The sequence below is a fragment of the Coregonus lavaretus genome (genome assembly GCF_964263955.1).
Source record: "Coregonus lavaretus genome assembly, chromosome: 13".
NCBI lineage: Eukaryota > Metazoa > Chordata > Actinopteri > Salmoniformes > Salmonidae > Coregonus > Coregonus lavaretus.
The window spans coordinates 32,001,186-32,022,443 of record NC_140000.1 but is presented as its reverse complement, the minus strand read 5'-3'; the positions used below and the strand labels follow the sequence as shown (position 1 = coordinate 32,022,443).

Here is a 21,258-nt window from a genome sequence, read left to right as displayed (position 1 = left end):
CTTCAGATACATTTACTGTTTGTGAGTGTATGAATCCAGGCAAGAGTAGTGGGTTAGTACACACATCTGGAACTGGGGCAGGCTCTCTGAGGGCAAGGCCAGGGCCAGGTCCAGCAGTTTGCAGGCAGACAGGTAGAGGTTGAGCCAGCGCTGGCTGTTGTAGGAGGTGGAGAAACCGTTCCCTCCAGAGTAGGTGGTCTCCAGGCCAGCCACCGATGGACCTGACGTCCTACAGGTCAAACCCAGATGGAAACATGACCAATGCATACACACAGCATAGACACACAGCAACGGACCAGTTTCCTGGACACAGATTAAACCTAGTCCTGGACTCAAATGCACTTTTAAAGGAGAATCTCCATTGAACATGCTTTCAAATTCAGGTCTACTCTTAATCTGTGTCCAGGAAACCAGCCCTACAAAGTCACCCAGGTTGAAGATACACATTGGTAGTGGATGTTTCCCCCCCATACAATCTAAAGCGCTTTGAGAACCTGAAAACGCGATGAATCCAATCCATCATCAAGTCACATAATTTCTATGGCAGGAAGAACACACACTCTCTCATTGTCATGTAATAATCAATGTTTACTCCCATCTGGTGGATTGACAGTTACCTTGACATGTCCTCGTCTGCTGTAAGCTCCTGCTCCATGAGTAAAAAGACCTGAACCTGAGAAGGAGGAAATACATAGGTAAGTAAATAGGAGAAAAGCCACACCCTGTTTGGATGATATATAATGATCTATTATCTTGGCCGACGATCTATAGTACAGTAGTTTGAGACAACAAAGGGGATGGTAGTCACCAGGAAATACTGGGCCCTAGTTATACAACTAAGTACATTTACATTTACGTCATTTAGCAGACGCTCTTATCCAGAGCGACTTACAGTTAGTGAGTGCATACATTATTTTTATTTTTTCATACTGGCCCCCCGTGGGAATCGAACCCACAACCCTGGCGTTGCAAACGCCATGCTCTACCAACTGAGCTACATCCCTGCCGGCCATTCCCTCCCCTACCCTACCCTGGACGACGCTGGGCCAATTGTGCGCCGCCCCATGGGTCTCCCGGTCGCGGCCGGCTACGACAGAGCCTGGATTCGAACCAGGATCTCTAGTGGCACAGCTAACACTGCGATGCAGTGCCTTAGACCACTGCGCCACTCGGTAATCGAAAAGTATTGCAAGAATAACAGTGGGGCTTACTTATCCAATCAAGACACTCATTACTTTATTTAAAAAGCCTACGTTATCTTGGAAATTCTATCGAAATATTTATAAACAGCAGGACAAACAAACGCAGAGGTGTTTCGGCTTGATGTAGGCCTTCATCAGGCTGTTCATCGGCAGTTGTCGCTTGTGTGTGTGTGACTGTGCGTGTATGTTTCTGGTGTTTATGTTTGTAGCATGCTCTAGTGTCTCTCACCAGTTCAGTGATCATGGTGGGCCACAGTGAGGTGAGGTGTTGAGGAGACATGCGCAGCAGTAGAACTCTGAAGAACAGGAACACCTGGGCATGGAGGATGGGCACCTGGGGCAGACGCAGACTCTCCACCAGCCGCTCTGATGGGGGAAACACACACGCATATAGGTCAATACTCCATCGCTGTGTGTGTGTGTAAATATTTGAAAACGGAAGGACATGTGTGTTCGTTTCTTAGTGGTGTGTGTGTGTTTGTTTCTGTGTGTGTGTGTTTGTAAGCGGGGGTATGTGTTTGTGTGCGTGCCTGCCTGTGTGTGTTTACCCTGTATGTCAGGTAGGTATTTCTGGTACTGGTCCACCTCGCTGCTGTAGATGGTGAAAGCCAGGCGTTTAAGCAGCATGGCTCTCTGCTCCAGCTCTGCGTCTCGGTTAGAGAACAGATTCAGAGAGCTGCTCTGAGCCACCGCCACACGAGCTGCAGACACACACACACACGTTAACTACAATACTATAACAGTTCCAATATAATATCTACCAACATATTTACAGTGCCTTCGGAAAGTATTCAGACCGCTTGACTTCTTTCACATTTTGTTACCTTACAGCTTTATTCTAAAATTGATGAAATTGTTTTTTTTTCTCTCATCAATCTACACACAATACCCCATAATGACAAAGCAAAAACAGGTTTTTACAAATGTTTGCTAATTTATTAAAAATACAAAACTGAAATATTACATTTACATAAGTATTCAGACCCTTTACTCAGTACTTTGTTGAAGCACCTTTGGCAGCAATTACAGCATCGCGTCTTCTTGGGTATGACGCTACAAGCTTGGCACATCTGTATTTGTGGAGTTTCTCCCATTCTTCTCTGCAGATCCTCTCAAGCTCTGTCAGGTTGGATGGGGAGCGTTGCTGCACAGCTATTTTCAGGTCTCTCCAGAGATGTTAGATCGGGTTCAAGTCCGGGCTCTGGCTGGGCCACTCAAGAACATTCAGAGACTTGTCCCGAAGCCACTCCTGCGTTGTCTTGGCTGTGTGCTTAGGGTCGTTGTCCTGTTGGAAGGTGAACCTTCGCCCCAGTCTGATGTCTCTGTACTTTGCTCAGTTTATCGTTGCCTCGATCTTGACTAGTCTCCCAGTACCTGCCGCTGAAAAATATCCCCACAGAATGATGCTGCCACCATCATTCTTCACAGTAGGGATGGTGCCAAGTTTCCTCCAGACGTGACTTCTTGGCATTCAGGCCAAAGAATTCAACTTGGTTTCATCAGACCAGAGAATCTTTTTTCTCATGGTCTGTGAGTCTTTAGGTGCCTTTTGGCAAACTCCAAGCGGGCTGTCATGTGCCTTTTACTGAGGTGTGGCTTCCGTCTGGCCACTCTACCATAAAGGCCTGATTGGTGGAGTGCTGCAGAGATGGTTATCCTCCTGGAAGCTTCTCCCATTTCCACAGAGGAACTCTGGAGCTCTGTCAGAGTGACCATCGAGTTCTTGGTCACCTCCCTGACCAAGGCCCTTCTCCCCCAATTTCTCAGTTTGGCCGGGCGGCCAGCTCTAGGAAGAGTCTTGGTGGTTCCAAACTTCTTCCATTTAAGAATGCTCTTGGGGACCTTTCAATGCTGCAGAAATGTGTTGGTACCCTTCCCCAGATCTGTGAATCGACACAATCCTGTCTCGGAGCTCTATGGACAATTCCTTCGATTTCATGGCGTGGCTTTTGCTCTGACATGCACTGTCAACTGCGGGACCTTATATAGACAGGTGTGTGCCTTTCCAAATCATGTCCAATTAATTGAATTTACCACAAGTGGACTCCAATCAAGTTGTAGAAACATCTCAAGGATGATCATTGGAAACAGGATGCACTTGAGCTCAATTTCGAGTCTCATAGCAAAGGGTCTGAATACTTATGTAAATAAAGTATTTCTGTTTTTTAGTTGTAATACATTTGCTTTGTCATTGTGGGGTATTGTGTGTAGATTGCTGAGGATTTCTTATTTAATCCATTTTAGAATAAGGCTGTAACGTAACAAAATGTGGAAAAAGTCAAGGGGTCTGAATACTTTCCGAAGGCACTGTACCTGTAAAGCTCACATACAACTATACATAGAAATTCTATGCACACTATACACAGAAATTCTAATTTAGAAGAATCAGGCTACTCAATTATACTTACTCATAAGATCTCTAAACGTGGTCTTGTCGTGGGTCATAAGATGATCAATGATGGCTCTCCAACTGGAAAATACAGGAGAGGATGTCAGATAGAATCCCATTATATGAAGCACATATAAGAAGAATACACTCAACAATTCCCAACTCACTGGCTGACACAGGAGGAGTCCATCTGGAAAAAGGTGTGGTCCATGAAGAGGTCGAAGGCTTCTTTCTTCCAGGCCCGCCGGGTGTACTGGTACCCACTCAGACTGCTCAGCAGCTGGATACATGCCCGGTAGCTGGGGGCGTTGTGGGCACTGCCAGGGCAGGGGGCACACATACACACTGCACATTAGGGATAGGACCCAGATATCACCTGACCAGGAAATACTGGGCCCTAGTTATACAGCTTGGGAGAGTTTCCTAGCCACATCCAACGGGCATGTTATTTAGTGTAACTGAGGACCAGGGAGTGCTCTAGGCTCTAGTGAAGGAGTGTAGTGTATTGGCTGGTCCATCCATACCTGTGGTTGCGGAGGTAGGGCACCACATAGTGCATAATGTTCACCAGTAGGGGGATCACCCTCTCCTTCTCATCACTGTAGAACACCATGTCTAGGAGATGGGCCAGCACCTGACGACACAACACACATTCACTACTGTCAATACTCTGCACTGTTCGGATAGGATACACAGCAACAGCATACTGCACTAAAAAGTACTAAAAAGTCATAAAATCTAGCACATTGCAATATTGCTTTAAAAGATACATACTTGCACTATAGCAGACATAAACCTACCAATAACCACTGACACACTGCAATGAGTAAACGTGTCACATGAGAGTGACATAAGCCTAAACAATGGGAAGGGAGGGAGGTCTGTTTATAACACTAACGCAAGAGAGGCACAGTTAGTGCCTCCAGTCTCTATCTGGCTTCAACAGCGATAGTGTCCAGGGAAGGATTTATTGCTTAGCTAATAATGATTGAGGTTGGGCCTGGGGGAGGGAGAGCTGATCGTAAATCAGCTGAGTGTGAGTATGTGTGTGTGGTCCTAATAGCAGAAGCAAGGCTGTTGGTAGCAGTGAGTGGAGAGGGTGGACAGATGGACGGACACAGACAGACGGCCAGACAGTACGCTTGGTGTTTTACCTCCGCTAGCAGTGTGAGGGCATGAACGCTGTACACAGATGGAGTGAAGCTGGATGCCTCCATCACTGTGAGCATTAGATCTGAAACACACACACCATTAGTGACACATCATACGCAGCACACACACACACACACACGCAGACACACGCTGTACGTGAGCAATCAAATATCCACTCTACCATAATAGCCTACCCCTTTGAATACATTCCCAATACATTGCGTCATTCTAAGTGGTATGATAGTGTGGATATTGACACAGAGCCATACATTCAGTCACACAAGAAACACCTGTAATCGGCACATTCCCAATTAAGGTTGTGTTCATTAGGGACCAAACGGAAGAAAACGGACTGAAACAGGGAGGGACACCCTGGACTGGTGCCCCAATGAACACAACACTGACGTATTGTACACAACTAGCACAGACAGCCAGGGTCCTCTCATTGCTCCTACCCTCTACGTCTTGCTCCATGCTGGTCCCGTCCACCATGATCTGTGGCGAGGCCTTGACCTCCAGGTTCCTCCTCAGCCAGGTGGTCTGCTCCAGAGAGGAGCCTGCAATGGTCCCGATGGCCTCCACCACCTTGTGGGTCACATCCTGCACACACACACACACACAGACATCAGGGACACAGACGGTGAATAATCATATTGGCTTTGTTACAATATCCATACTACCATACCACTTAAATCAAATGCATGCCCAATAAATTGCTTCAATCTAATTGGTATGCTGGGTTAAATATTGGAACGGAACTCTCAAATTTAATTGATTTGGGTAAAAACATATTCAGCAATATGTACATTGTATTACCAGAGGATAGCAGTTAAAAGTATTATTCAAAACACTTGATTCCAAAGTGGTCCTCGATGGGGCTTTCACCTCGATTAATATTATCTTATCTTTTCTAGAAGATAAGAATTGTGAATTATGTCATCTTAAAGAGAAAATAATAGTGAATCCTTTTGCATGGGACTGAGGCTTACCTGCAGCTCCCGCTGGTCCTTCTTGCTCTCTAGGTTTGGGTTCTTGAGGATGAACTCATTCAGAACTCTGGGGAAGAGACAGATGGATAGGTTAGTCTGGTGGCTGCGTATGTACAGGATAGATAAGGGAAAGGGAGTGATGGTGTGAGACAGGGCAGAGTCTCAGAGAGAGTTGTAAAGGTGTGTAGTTGTACCAAAAACGACAAAGTAGAAAGGAATCGCAGAGCTCTCCCTTTGTGGGTGTAGCTTCCATACAACACACCCACAACGTCACTTTGGACATTAGCTTATCCAGCACAGTGTCAAAGCTAGCTTGCAAGCTAGCTCCTCCGACTTGATTATTAGTTAAATGTATCCTTGTGTCTTCTTCCCCTTAATGAAAATGACTGGTCTTCGGTAGCTTTATCGCTAGCGGTAGTGCCTGGTATAACTGGGCTGTGTGTGTGTGTGTGTGTGTGTGTGTGTGTGTGTGTGTGTGTGTGTGTGTGTGTGTGTGTGTGTGTGTGTGCAGTCTAACCCCAGTATGAGGAACTGTCCAGGAGCAGGCAGCCCCAACTGTACAGAGTCCTTCAGCAGGGCCAGCAGAGACGGCCAACTGTCCACCAGACTGGACACAGGGATCCTACATAGACAGACAGGCAGGATACAGTCACAAACAATGTTCTAATGATGGGTCAAGTACTTATTTAGGTCAGATACCTTTATAAACAGCTTAGTAACAATAATAGCATAGCTACAGAACTCAATGAATTGGACTATCGAAGTAAGGAAAATCAGGGGTTTTATCTGAATTTAACTCAATTTTATTCTACCTGATCCCAATGCTCAACACACTTGACATACAAAAATGTCAAACTAAACATGACATCACATGAACTAAACTACAAAAGAGGGAAAACTCAGTCGGTACACTTCTTCCAGGCATTGGATTAACTCAGCGTGATGAAGCTGGTGTAATTGACTTCACCTGGATTGTCATTGCCAACATCTCATACATTTGCTCCCAATGCTCAACCCACTTGACAGACAGGTGGAGGAGGGCCGTTGGACTCACCTCTGAACGTAGGCATAGAAGAACTGCAGCATGCACACCTCCAGAGACAGATGCTTCTATGGAGAGATGGTGAGAAAGACGGAAGACGAGTGCGAGAGGGAAAGACAGAGGGTTGAGGAAGAGGTAACACTGGACTGAATTACTTTTAATTTGAACATAATGAGGCCGTGGCAGGGAAGATGCCAGTTTACTTTGATATACTGTAACAATAAGATGGTCCCTATCCAATGTAATAGTAACAGAGGACCTGCATTAGGGTGAATTAGGACTAATGATAGCAGGAGGCTAGGAGTCGTACAGCTTTGTATATAGTCATAAACTGTAACAAGGTTAGAGTAGCACAGTGTGTTCTAAGGGTATGTATTGGGAAACTAATATGCTTTGTTTCAATGGTAAAACAGAGCATATCAGTTTAGATTCCAGGCTATTGGGAGACCGCAGCACCAACCTTCTCTTTGGCGATGGCCGGCGGCTGCTTCAGGACATCTTTGACCGTCTGCATCACGGTCTCTGTCCGCATGGCGCTGACCGACCGCACCAGCTCCACCAGCAACAGCTGCTCCTCACTGGCAGTGGGGATCACCTACACACCCACGTGGGCGAACATGGACACGGACACAGACAGGGTAAGAGACATCAGCGCACCGCCAATAACACAAAATATATGTGTTTAGCCATGTTGATTTGTGGAGCTTACCTTGTAAGCGGCAGTGGTCTTGACCTGCTTCCTCTCGTTCCACACGTAGGCGATAGCTGCCATGAAGTGGGCTCCGTGGTTCATGGAGATGGGGCCTAGCAGCTCCAGGATCTGCTGACGTAAGTTCTGAGGAGAAAGAGGAAAGATTGAGCGCTCTATGCAGTGTCAGAAATAAGACCAGGCCAACGGGCAGTGGACGGTCCATCCTCCATGAACAATGTTATGGTCCTGGGGAAACGTTGTTCTGCAGGCTTTTGTTCCAGTCCAGCGCTAATGGATGCTTAGTCGATTCCTCGAATCAGAAGTACTGGGCTGAAACAAAAGCCTGCACACCCTGTAGGGTCCCCAGGAGCAGGACAGTTAGGAGCTAGTAACATAAGCATTTTGCTGCACCCACTATAACACCTGCTAAACTGGGTACACGACCAAAATAACTTAATTATATTGAAGAACACTGATCTAGGTATCAACTACAGGTACTCTTTTCACAGTATTGTGTAGACCCAGACCAAACTTTGATGGCTATTATCACATTGTCCATTTCAGCTCAGTTCCAGCAACTATGGATGGATGCGTAACCAGATCAGCTCAGTACAGCTTGGTTTGGCTGCCTTGGTTCGACTCAGTACTGTGAAAAGGCCTAGGGTCAGGGTGTAGCCGCAGTACCTTGGTGGATCCCAGGTTGATGTTGGAAGTGGATGCAGCGGAGGCGGCGGCTGGCCGGTCAGAGCTGTCGGCCTGGTACAGGACGCTCCACAGCAGGGTGACAGAGGACATAATGGTGTGGAGGATGGACAGGATCCCCGAGCGAGCCTCCGCCAGGTGCTTCTGGTCCACACTCACCTGCAGCTGAGAGGAGAGATAGGGACATAGAGATAAAGTCACTAGTGAAAGTCTACACACCCCTTGCAGTCTTCACGTTTAGCTGCCTTAAAATTAAATCTAAAAAGGGATTTTTTTCCCCTACCAATATACACAACCTACTACACATTTTCAAAGTTATAGAAAAAAGAAAAATTATAGAAAAATGTCCAAATTAATAGAAAATTAAAAAGGAATATCTATTGATTGCGTATGTCCTCACACCCCAGAGTAAACACTTGGCGGAAGCACCTTTGGCAGCCAATACAGCTTTGAATAATTTTGAATACGATTCTACCAACTTTGCACAACTTTTAGGGCAACATATATCCATTGTTTTTATCAAAATTGCTTAAGCTCAGTAAATTTGGTTGGGAGGCATTGATGGACAGCAATATTCAAACCTTGTCTCTAAATTTCCAAGCAGATTTTCAAGTCAGGACTGAGACTGGACCATTCAGGAACACTCACCACCTCTTGGAAAGCCATTCTGGTGTGTCTTTGGCATTAAAGTGTGTGCAATTGTCACAATGAAAAATAAAACTCTATCCCAGGGTTCGGTTTTCAGAAGACTACGGTGGGTTTTCCTCTAACTTTTTACCTGGGCTTTGCTCCTTTCATATTTATTTTGATCATGACAAACTCCCAAGTTCCTGCTTGGGACAAGTATACCCATAACATGATGCTGCCACCACAATAGCCATGATAATAGCCATCACGGTTTGAATATTGCTGTCCATCAATGATTTCCAACCAAATGTAATGAGTTTGAGCAATTTTGACAAAAACAATGGATATATGTTGCCCTAAAAGTTGTGCAAGTTGGTAAAACATTATTCAAAATTATTAACAGCTGTAATGGCTGCCAAAGGTGCTTCCACCAAGTATTAACTCTGGGGTGTGAAGACATACGCAATCAAGACATCTTATTATTTTATTTATTGATTTGGGAAAATGTTATATCATTTTCTTTCATTTAGAAAATTGTGTAGTAGGTTGTGTAGATCTTTAGGGAAAATGTAATCCTTTTTAGATACAATTTTAAGGCAGCAAAATGTGAAGACTGTGCAAGCGGTGTACAGACTTTCACTAGGCACTGTAAGCATACGGAAATCCTGCAAGTAAAACATGCACATACAAAAGACATAGTTAAAAACATACTCATTTACAAATACACAAAGGATAGCAGGAAGTGATGTAAAATAACATTTTACATTACATTTTAGTCATTTAGTCATTGAGTGCATAAATGTTTCATACTGGCCCCCCGTGGGAATCGAACCCACAACCCTGGCGTTGCAAGCTCCATGCTCTACCAACTTAGCTACACGATAGCACTCTGAGAAGATGTAGGGAGGAATGCGTCGTCAGTGTGCGTGTGTGTGCATGCAAGCTTTTGTGCATGTGTGCTTCAAAAGGAGGTCTACTGATTTGTAAATAAGTGACATCAGCATGAAATCAATGCTGGTATGACATATCTGTCTACTTGGCAGTGCAGCGTGGCTGACTAGCGCCCTCACCTGGTGGTACTGGGAGGATGGGTCCAGTAGACAGTAGTGGATGATGGCTGTCACTCCTTCCAGTACTGTTAGAATCAAATCTGGGGGGATACACAGGGCCATCCACTGAGGTCTGGAAGAGAGATAGTGGGGAAATATAAATTAATAGACATCATTTGGCATAAAAAACTATTTTGCCATAAACAATTAATGTTGTCATAGAATATACAGTACCAATTCAGAATCTACACGGAACAAAAATATAAGCGCAACATATGAAGTGTTGGTCCCATGTTTCATGAGCTGAAATAAAATATCCCAGACATTTTTCATATGCATAAAAAGCTTATTTCTCTCAAATTTTGTGCACAAATTTGTTTACATCCCTGTTAGTGAGCATTTCTCCTTTGCCAAGATAATCCATCCACCTGACAGGCGTGGCATATCAAGAAGCTGATTAAACAGCATGATCATTACACAGGTGCACCTTGTGCTGGGGACAATAAAAGGCCACTCTAAAATGTGCAGTTGTTACACAACACAATGCCACAGATGACTCAAGTTTCGAGGGAGCGTGCAATTAGCATGCTAACTGCAGGAATGTCCACCAGAGCTGTTGCCAGAGAATTGAATTTACATTGCTCTACCATAAGCCACCTCCAACTTTGTTTTAGGGAATTTGGTAGTAAGTCCAACCGGCCTTAAATCTGCAGGCCACGTGTAACCACGCCAGCCCCGGACCTCCACATCCGGCTTCTTCACCTGCGGGATCGTCTGAGACCAGCTACCCGGACAGCTGCTGAAACTGAGGAGTATTTCTGTCTGTAATAAAGCCCTTTTGTGGGGAAATACTTATTCTGATTGGCTGGGCCTTGCTCCCCAGTGGGTGGACCTATGCCTTCCCAGGTCCACGCATGGCTGCGCCCCTGCCCAGTCATGTGAAATCCATAGATTTGGGCCAAATGAATTTATTTCAATTGACTGAACTGTAACTCAGTAAAATCTTTGAAATTGTTGCGTTTATATTTTTCTTCAGTATACAAAAGGCAATAGTCAAAAGTGGGTAGTTGAGGCAACTGCTGGTCAAGAGTGCCATCTTGTGGCAGCATCACTCATCTAATTTCTTACAAACGTTCCCTCTGCTACAAAACAGCTGTAAATCTATTGCCATGGATATGTGCTTAAATTAACCAATTCATACAAATATTTCACTTCACTAGCTAGGTTTACATCCAATTAACGACAGATTTTCAGGTGAATAAAAAAAAAATCTCCATAAAAGAATATATGCGTTTTCCCACCAGTGTTTCAACCAAACTGACTTGTTGTGGATAAAAAGCAATGCATGATGACCTAGAGCACATACAATGTACTTTTTTTCTTCTTAAAGGTATAGTTTGAGATTTTGGCAATGAAGCCCTTTATCTACTTTCCCAGAGCCAGATGAACTTGTGGATACCATTTTTATGTCTGTTTGCAGTTTGAACGAAGTTGCTAACTAGCGTAAGCGCAATGACTGGAAGTCTACGGGAACAGCTAGCATGCTAGGTGTTCCTGTAGACTTGCAGTCATTGCGCTAACGCTAGTTAGCATTGGCTCGCGAAACTACCTCTAACTTCCTTCATACTAGATGCAGAGACCAAGAGTTCATCTGATTTTGGGGAAGTAGATAGAGCTTCATTGCCAAAATCTTGAACTATCCCCTTCAAGTTTTCATGTACCAAATAAAAATCTATAGTTCAATGTGTTTCTATCGGATTTTCACTGTACCGAAAGTTTTGTCACAAAAACTGTTGCATTAAATAGCAAATGTGCCCACTATGGTGTTGGCACATGCGCTCTAGCCAACAGTTTGCAGATAGTGCAGGTAGGCTAGCCTATATGATGAGATTATTATGGATAAGAACTTTTGTTTTGTCAAATGGCAGGCAAGCATCGATCATCATGTCACCAGAATAAGACCGTCAATATTTATTGGAAAGGCGCACCAATCCCATTACCATGCACTTTCACCACCCTGTGAAGTTCATCATAATTTATTTCATCTGCAGCCTAATAAACTGCATGCTTTCCCGAGTCGTAGCGGGAGGACAACACAAAATATCATCATGTGATTCCAAGTTTACTTCGATATGATGGTTATTATATCAATATTTGCACATAAGCATTTCCACTGCCATTTCTCACAAAATTAGCCACATTTTACTGACACAAAAAGGTCCCACCATGTCGAATCAACAAATTGTCTGTTGTCGAATCAACAAATTGTCTGTCGACATTTATGAAATTGTCCCAACATTTCCTGTTTCCATTAGCCCGGTCATGACTTTTTTTATACATCAGGTAATTCATGAAATGGTTGGATGGAAACCTGGTTACTGACAATCTGCTTTCAGTTGCTTCCCACCTGATCCTGGCACAAAACATTTTCCACTTTTACATTGAAGTTATTTAGCAGACATCCAGAGTGACTTACAATTAGTGCATTAGTGACTTACAATTAGTGCATTCAACTTAAGTGGGTAGGTCTAAAACACACACATCAAGAACAATGCATGTAAAAACCTTCCAATATAGCCACTGTCCACTGTCCTGTGGACGACAGAGGTATCAGTGGTGTGGTTTAATAATGACTAACCAGTACTGATGGGTGGATATGTATGTCTCAGCACCATTTCAAATGCCCAGCCCATATGGGCTTATAAGAAACTATACAATAGCAGTTACCTGGTGTCTGTGATGGCGGTCTCAAAGCGGTACTGCTGAATGAGGTTGTCCAGGTTCCTACAGAGCTGCAGTGTGACCGAGGCCACCACTCTGCGCAGCACCTTGCCCATGTAGGGCAGCGTGGCCGTGATCAGGCCGATCCACTGTGGGTGCATCTTACACGCGTGGTGCTGGTGCAGTGCCCGGATCACCGCACACAGGAACATGCCTTGCGCTGTGATAGGCTGCCCGTGGAGGTACTGCAGCGACGTCATTGGCTGCTGTGGGTTCATGTGCTCCACCTCGCCTCCCAGCAGTTCGAAGCCCGACCCTGCCCCGCTACCCGTCCCTAACGTTACACCCCCTAATGTTACACCCCCCGGGACAGCCACAGGCCCCCCGTCTCCCCCCTCCTCGGCGGGCACTAGGACCCTGTGCTCAAGCACCACCAGGCTCTGGAGAAGCCTCAGCAGCTGGGACTGAACGGCGCTGCAGCCGTCCATCTGATCTTCTGAGAGGTTGATGACGCTGTCCTCTGAGAGACCCTCCTCCTGGGAGGCCACGTTGACGCCAGCTGCCCGCTGATCATGCCACTTCTGGGCCGAGAAGATGGAGGAGAGCAGACAGTGGAGCACCACCTTCTGGACCTTACACTTGGACAGCACGTCGCTGATGAAGCTGGCGAAGCCTTTGGCCGAGCCGCCGGTCACCTTGGACAGCTCGCTGAAGAGGAGGGTGAGGACCTCCAAGCTGGTCAGCTGCATGGCCCGGTTGCCCGCCAGGTCGGTGGCGGCCGTGCCCACGTGGGCAGAGTAGTAGGAGCGCAGGAAGTAGAGGCAGAGGGAGATGATGATCTCTAGGAACATGGCGCTGCGGAACGAGTGGGAGTGGCTGTCCTGGGAGATGGGGCAGTAGAAGTCCTTACCTAGGAGGAGAAGGAGATTGAACATCACATTATTTTACATTCTAATAATAAGAAAACTTCAGATTGTATGGTTTTTAATGTCTGTGTATATTTTACATTGACATTTTAATCATTTAGCAGACGCTCTTATCCAGCGCGACTTAGAATCAGCGTAATGTGTTACACCTCTGGCATGCGTTTTACCCCTGTTTAGTTCATATGTGTTTAGCTGTTTTATATGTGTTTTGTGCATTTAAAAAAATCCCAAGACTTGCCCATGACGGAAACGCGGTGTCGTGCCAGCAGGTTTTGCAGCAGCGACAGCTGGGGTGTGTAGGTGTTGTTGATGCTGGTGGTGGAGATGGCGTCCACGAAGTCCGATGGCATCGCCCGCAGCATGGCGGCGATGGCCGAAAGGGCGTGCAGTGTGCGGGATGAGTCGTACAGCTGCAGGTAGAGCAGCACGTGCTGGTAGAGGGGGTGAATGTTGAACAGAGGCGGCGATGCGGAAGCTCTACGCCCCGCTCTCCCGTTGGGACCATTGCCCCCGCTCACCCCTCCGCCCCCACTGGGCGAGCCGGTGTCACTCTCGATCTCGGACACCTCACCTTCTCCGCAGCTGTACCAGTTCTCCAGATCCAGGCTGTCTCCGAAGAAGATGCTGGGCAGCCGGAGCTTATCGGCCTGCAGGGCCTTCCTCTGCCTCTCCTCCTCCTTCCTCTTGTTCTTCTTCACCTTGGGCTTGGCACCGGGGGACTTGTCTTGCAGACGCTCCATGATCTTACCCTTGAGGCTGAGCTGGGTGCTGCTGTGGGAGCGCTTACGGGCCCCCAGGTCCACAACGTCCAAGTGCAGGCTCCGGTCTGGAGGGGTGGCCAGGCCCGAGCTGTCCGGTAGGGTCACGATGGAGGGGGACGAGCTGTGGCGAGTGATGCCCTCGTGGTGCCTCTCCCCCTCCTCCCCTGTCTGGTCCGGTGGGGTGACATGGAAGAACCCCAGGGTGCCTCCCGCTAACATCTCGAGGCGGTGGGAGGGGGCGTGGAGGCCCGAATCGAGCCGAAGACCGGTCGGCGTGTCTGATGAGGAGCTATCGGAGTCCGTCTGTGCCCACGCTTCAGGGGGGGACGGCGTTTCAGGTGGCCCCTCCTCTCCCATCCCCACCACCCTGTCTATCAATTCATTTAACACCGACAACACAGCCTCTTCTAGTGAATCCTCCTCATCAGGACCCATAATGTCTGACACTATAAGGACAGGGACTTGGTCGGATCCACATCCGTTCACTGTGCTGCAGGTGTCGTCTGGCTCCTCGAAGCTGCCATTATCTACGGTGGAGGAGTGGGAGCCGCTGGACTCAGAGCCGTGGTGGTGGGGTTCCCCCTGCTGGTCAGGAGGATGGTAGTCACCGCTCAGCGCCAGGTTCTCACTGCTCAGGCTGAGCAGGGACAGGCTGTCACTCAGAGGGTTGACTGTCAGGCAGAAGGGCTCCATGTCACCCAATGGCAGCCCTCGGAGGCCTGACATCAGAGAGTCCCCTGGCATCTGGCTGAAGTCTGAGAGAAGAAGAGAAGAGGATGTGACATACTGTTTATGCAAATAAATTAGAGAGTCGAAATGAGCCTTGAACTAGATTCACTCCAAACCAATGTTCACCAAACAACACTGATCCTTTAGAGCTATAGACATTTCTTCCAGACCAACATTAAACTTCTGATCCAACTAATCCTGAGATGAGTGTTGAATCTATTAGTGCTGGGCTGGAACAAAAGCCTGTACTGCCCTGTATCTCTTCACGACCATGGCTGTCCTGTCCACCACCATTCTAACCCGTTTCTCCCCTCTACTCACTGTCGGAGATTCCCGAGTCTCTCATGTAGATGGGTTCGGAGGGGTCCTGTTCGGCCTGGGGGTTGTGGTTGGGGAACGCCTGGGCCCAGTGGCGCTGGGCCTGGACGCGCTGGATGGACACACGGTGGGTCTTGGGGTGCAGCAGCAGCAGCAGGAGGGGCTCTAGGACCCGAGCGATGTCATGCCTCTGGAGCACCTGGTTGAGCCAGGCCCGGCCCACTGCGCTGGCCGATGCATCCCAGTAACTTAGACTGTCCAGCATGATGAACAGAGACCTGGGAGGGGGAGGGAGAGAGAGATAAGAAGACGGAAGATATTAATTTGTAATGGCAAAGGGGTAGTGTGTGTGTGTGTGTGTGTGTGTGTGTGTGTGTATAGGGCTGTTCCCGTGACCATATTACCGTCACACCGGCAGTCATGAGTCATGACCGCAGTCAAAATCCACGTGACCATTGAGTCACAGTAATCTCCTCCTATTCTGCGCTCTGTAGTTGATGCATTGGTAGTACCCAATTCGCTAACGGCCTGGTACTCAGCACTCTATTGTCCCTCTAATCAGTCTGACATCAACGCAAAATCATTCAAAAATCACATCAAACATTTCAAGACTGAATTATAAGAATCTGAATGATGAGGATAACTGGTGATGACGGGAGTTCAACATCTTTATCAATGGGGGTCTAATTATTTGGGGTGGGTGTGTGGGAGTATCATGCTTGTAAAACTCACCATTAGGCTACATTGTTTGACGTCATTGTGATCGATCAATTTGAAGAAATAAATTAAAATAACAGGTTGAAACTTAATGGAAAACATGGTAGTCATGACAGCGCTTTCTAAGTTGATAATTATTTCAAAGCATTTAAGAAGTCACATGCAGAACCTGCATACGCATATTAGAGCTTATGCATATGCATAAGCCTAGCCTATATGAACCCAAGCCCCCAAAAAAGCCTGAATTAAAATAATTATTGTGCCGTTATACAATACATATAGCTCTGCCTAAGCCTATATAAGCCTATCTTAAAGCGTATACATACACTGAGTGTACAAAACATTAAGAACACCTGTTCTTTCTATGACAGACTGACCAGGTAAATCCAGATGAAAACTATGATCCCTTATTGATGTCACTTGTTAAATCCACTTAAATCAGTGTAGATGAAGGGGAGGAGACAGGTTAAAGAAGGATTTTTAAGCCTCAAGACAATAGAGACATGGATTGTGTATGTGTGCCATTCAGAGGGTGAATGGGCAAGACAAATTATTTAAGTGCCTTTGAACGGGGTATGGTAGTAGGTGCCAGGTGCACCGGTTTGAGTGTGTCAAGAACTGCAATGCTGCTAGGGTTTTCACACTCAACAGTTTCCCGTGTGGATAGAGAATGGTCCATCACCCAAAGGACATCCAGCCAACTTGACAACTGTGGGAAGCACCGGATTCAACATGGGCCAGAATCCCTGTGGAATGCTTTCGACACCTTGTAGAGTCCATGCCCTGACGAATTGAGGCTGTTCTGAGGGCAAGGGGGGGGGGGGGGGGGGGGGGTGGTGCAACTCAATATTAGGAAGGTGTCCTTAATCTACAGAATATCTCACCACCGTGCGTTTCCATCTCCTCCTCCTCTCGCTCTGCTTCATTCCTTTATCGAGCGTGCAGAGAGAGAGGCCGTCAACAGTTTAATGAAATACGTTTCTTTGCGAAAACATGTTACTAGCGATGTTCACAAATAGATTTCACTTGGTTTTCGATGTTGTGGCTTAAGTGGGCTACTGTCCATTCCCAAATTAAGCACTGGGTAGCTTGCAGGAACAGGGTTGGAGTACATAGTTTGAGCTGGTTGATGCGTGGAGTGAAATAAATTCATATAAGCCCATACATTTCTATATGCAATCCCGATGTAGCCTAAAACCGGAGGAGCCTACCCGAAAAGAAACCACGGAAAGCAGGAAAGCGCATCCTCCATTCCCTATTAGAGTGCATAAGGATGACTTGTCTTTTTTTCCCCTCCCTAGCTGATAATGGCCCATTCTAAATTGAAAACAATCATTCACAGTTAAAGTTGCCAAATAACTCTAAATCAAGCGTATAGGACCGGTTTTAAATTATCACTTTTTATGTTCTACACAGAATAGGCACTCCATGTACGCACTCGCTCAATAATCGTTTGGGGAAATTATCCTTTCTATTTTATTCAGCTAAGATCAATTATATTCATCTAACTCTAAAATAATATATTATAAAATAATGGTAATAGTAATAATGGGAATTATAAGCATATCTTGTCTGCTAAATGAACTAGTCTACAGCCTAGGCTGCCATTGGCATGGCGCATAGCCAGATCTACAGTAGGCGGACTTAGAATATGCTATTCAGTTCTTCAGAAATACATTTAATTCATTTCATAATGTTTCCTAATGGATTTATTGTGATGGTGTATATTAATAATCCACCCGAGCATCAATCTAAGGAACATAATTTAAAAAATCCCTATCAAAATCTGTCAGTTTAAGCTAGAGACATGTAATTTTCATGGGCTGCATCTCAATCCTCCAATGTCAGCCATCCGTATCTGCGGTGGAAGGTAGCCGAGCTACAGCGGTGTTTGTCGGACCATGAGACATCCTGAAAATCGGTCTTCTCACAAAAATTTCTGTAGCGTCCGAACGGTATGTGTGTGTGTGTGTGTGTGTGTGTGTGTGTGTGTGTGTGTGAGAGAGAGAGAGACAGAAAAGAGTACGAGATATGTATTACATTAATATAATAGCAGCTATTTTGTCCACCCTTGATGAAACAACGGACAAAAACTAACTTTTGAGTTGGGTGTCAGTAGAGAGGGAAGGCCTACCTGTCAAAGGTGCGGTTGAAAGGGGAAGACTTGGTGATGTTCAAGTCTCTGGTCAGATGCCAAAGCACAGAGAACTTCACATGGGCCTCAAGACGGATTTTCTGAAAAACACACAGAAATCTTAGATGACGTGTGTTGGAGCATATTCCTTCAGGCATACAGAATTCTTACAAGCATACTGTAAATCTGTGTGTGTTCCTACGTGTCTGTCTGCATATGTACTGAGCTGACCAACCTTGTCTCTGTGCATGAGCTGCTGGCTGATGACATCCTCACAGATGCTGGAGGAGGGCACCAGGTTGTGGAGCTGGTAGAAGAGCTCCACACTGCGCTGGTGGTGCTGAGGGGTCCCCTCCCCCAACTGACCCCACAGGATAAGGGCCACACTCTGGAGAGGTGAGGGGGAAGAAGGAGGAGAGAGAGAAATTGTTAGAGAGAGATATCTAAAGCTTCTAAGATGTATCATGGTGAGCAATAGAGAGATTTATTAGCATAGGTTTATTACCATTTATCATGCTGAAAAATTGATTTATCAACATAAGTTTCTACCATTTATCATGGTGAGCAATGGCAAAGAGATATCAAAAGTTTATTCCATTTATCATGATGAGATACAGTCTGTGTTCTCTGTACTGAACCACTTCTAAACATCTCAACCATATCAGATCCAAATAAGCCACAAATCTCTTCCCTGTCACTTACCTTGAAGAAGTCTGTCTTCTCTGCGATGTACTTCAGGATTCCCTGCGTGAGTGGTGGCCTGATCACCACAGCAACGCGGCCCTGGCTGGGGCTCATGGGCTGGGTGGAGTCGGGGTTGCCGCCGGCGATGCTGCCCTCGGCGGTGACCATGGCGACGGACTGGGTGAGGCCCACCAGGTCCATCACCAGGGAAATGGCCACGCCCTGGACGCTGAAGTCACTGGCCAGGCAGCAGGCGTCCATCAGGGTCTGCAGCCACACGCCCGGACGCATCTGCTCGCTGTCTGCAGGAGAGAATAGAAACGATACTGTATTGAGAGAAGGAGAGAAGACATACAACAGTAAATAGCTGTAGTCCAGATGTGCTCATCTAACACAAAGGGGAGAGACCATATGTTTGACATATGGAGAAGGGTATAGGATTATCATATCAAACTGAAATGTAGTTAAACACTTCTCCAGCCATAGTGAAGATCTGTTCATCTGCACAGCGCCTATACTGTATCTCAAATGTGGTCTGTCTGTCTTACCAGTCTGCTCCTTAGACAGGGGCGTGGACTTGAGGTTGCCCTCGGCGATGTAGACAGGGAAGCTGGAGCACTCCAGGAAGAGCTGGCAGGCGGCGGTAAAGACCTCCAGACACTCCCTTTTCCCTGGCACCTCAACCACATCACACCCGTTCTGCTGGGCGCCACCCTCTGGTTCCGCTCGCACCACATCGCTCCTCTCGCCCCCAGCTCCCTCTACCATCCCCGGGGTGATGTACAGGGTGACCAGGCGGGAGAGGAAGTGCTGGAAGTGCTCCAGACAGCACTGCATGACGGGCTTGTCCTGCTGCTTGTTCTGGGAGGCTGGGAGGGAGCCGCTGCAGCCCGTCTTGAGGGAAGACTGAGTGGGTAGTGCTGGTTCCTCAGAGGCCTGGTACTGGACAAAGTCTGTGAAGCCACTCTCAGAGGAGCGACTGTTGTTGGGGTTCTCCCCGTTCTCAAACACCTCGCCGCTGGGCAGCTCCAGAGTGGGCAGGGGCTGGGGAGAGAGAGCAGGGAGAAGAGTGGAGAAAGGAGAAGAGGTCAAATACAGACAGCAACAATACACATCAGCATTGGAAACAAAAGGCGTCTGTGTTAAACAAGCTGGAAACCGAAAACAGGACCATCCAGTGAACAAATTGACCGTGTAACAAGGGCAGGATTCCTAATAATTCTAACCTGGCCTGTTTTAGGATTGTCAGTGGGGACCAAAGTGCATCAGGTCAAGAGAAGAGCGCAGACTAGGAGGGAGATGATTTCTAAGCACAGACACTCCCGAACAGACAGGGAAGTGAACAGCTGTTGCCCCAAACTGAAGGGACTCCTCCACTACACCCTACCTACAGCTCCCTCCCTTCATCATGCCAGCCAGACAGCTTAGGACAGATCGACAGACAGCCCCACTCCCACATTGCCATGCCACAAGACAGCCCCAGGGCTTTCCCAGCATGCAGTGCGGCAGGCTGAAGCTACACATTCTGGCGCCAGGACTCAGATGGCAAACTACGTCCTGTAAATGCACCGAGGAGGGTAGCTGGAGAACAGGAGGAAGGGAGAGGGGGGAGGGAAAGGGAGGCTGGATAGAGCGGAAGGGAGGGAAGGAAGCCTTCCACTCCAATGGAGCAGACAGACCCAAGGGGAAACCATAGGGTAGTCCGATCCTCCTCTGAGAGAAAGAGAGGGGCTCAGCTGTTTGTTAGTTACCACATGTGTGTGTCTCTATGTGCCCCCCTCCCCTGCACCTCTCCCAGGCCTCTACCTCCAGCCTAGGAGTCTGTCAACTTTTAGTCAAGCCTTACTGAGCACTGAAACACTCTACCAGACTGCCAGGTAACAGACAGGGGGGCAGAGAAAGTAGACTGATCCCAGCTTCTAACACCTCTGTCTGGGGAGAGAGGGAGGGACAGTAGGGCCAGTCCTGGAGCAAGGATCACCCAGCCAAATTGAGGGGGTAGAGGGGTGGGGGCCAGCTCTGGGACCAGGGGACACCATGAGGGCCTTGGATGGTTGTTAATGTTTTTGAGGGCGAGGGAAGCAGGCCAAACTGCTGTCGTCTCTGCTGGGTCAACAACAGAGGAGCCCTGCTCTAATGATTTCATTTGGCAGGAAGAGAAAGAAGTGACATTCGTGTTCTATCAAAGGTAGTCAGTCATTGCTAGGAACTGAAAGTTTTCATTTTCAAAGTGAGAATCAATGAACGTGGGTGTGTAGGGGGTTGTATGTTTGCTTGTGAACGTAATTCGGTTCCATTTCATCTCCACTGGACAAACTATTTAACCTTTGCATGGATTTCACATACTGTTCAGATGTAAAAGGAACCATGTTCTTTTTTGATCAACCAAACGCTCAGAGACAATATGCTAAAGCAAACTGTGTAA

The 21,258-nt window shown here is 47.0% G+C and overlaps 1 protein-coding gene across 1 annotated transcript in view; it reads right to left on the bottom strand.

Moving 5' to 3' along the window:
* LOC311140652 (protein DOP1A-like) overlaps positions 1-21,258 on the bottom strand; it is a 40,301-nt gene that overhangs the window by 1,755 nt on the left and 17,288 nt on the right. Inside the window, exons 14-36 of the mRNA XM_084175799.1 lie at positions 19,382-19,877; positions 18,852-19,135; positions 18,385-18,537; positions 18,150-18,250; positions 15,302-15,576; positions 13,729-15,006; positions 12,571-13,474; positions 9,865-9,976; positions 8,150-8,332; positions 7,484-7,609; positions 7,235-7,369; positions 6,787-6,842; positions 6,250-6,354; positions 5,733-5,799; positions 5,199-5,343; positions 4,746-4,825; positions 4,116-4,225; positions 3,759-3,908; positions 3,611-3,672; positions 1,751-1,903; positions 1,432-1,568; positions 618-673; positions 65-229 (exon numbers count right to left, since the gene is read on the bottom strand). Coding sequence (XP_084031925.1) covers positions 65-229; positions 618-673; positions 1,432-1,568; positions 1,751-1,903; positions 3,611-3,672; positions 3,759-3,908; positions 4,116-4,225; positions 4,746-4,825; positions 5,199-5,343; positions 5,733-5,799; positions 6,250-6,354; positions 6,787-6,842; positions 7,235-7,369; positions 7,484-7,609; positions 8,150-8,332; positions 9,865-9,976; positions 12,571-13,474; positions 13,729-15,006; positions 15,302-15,576; positions 18,150-18,250; positions 18,385-18,537; positions 18,852-19,135; positions 19,382-19,877 — 5,333 coding nt within the window. The remainder of the gene's footprint in view (positions 1-64; positions 230-617; positions 674-1,431; positions 1,569-1,750; positions 1,904-3,610; positions 3,673-3,758; positions 3,909-4,115; positions 4,226-4,745; positions 4,826-5,198; positions 5,344-5,732; positions 5,800-6,249; positions 6,355-6,786; positions 6,843-7,234; positions 7,370-7,483; positions 7,610-8,149; positions 8,333-9,864; positions 9,977-12,570; positions 13,475-13,728; positions 15,007-15,301; positions 15,577-18,149; positions 18,251-18,384; positions 18,538-18,851; positions 19,136-19,381; positions 19,878-21,258) is intronic.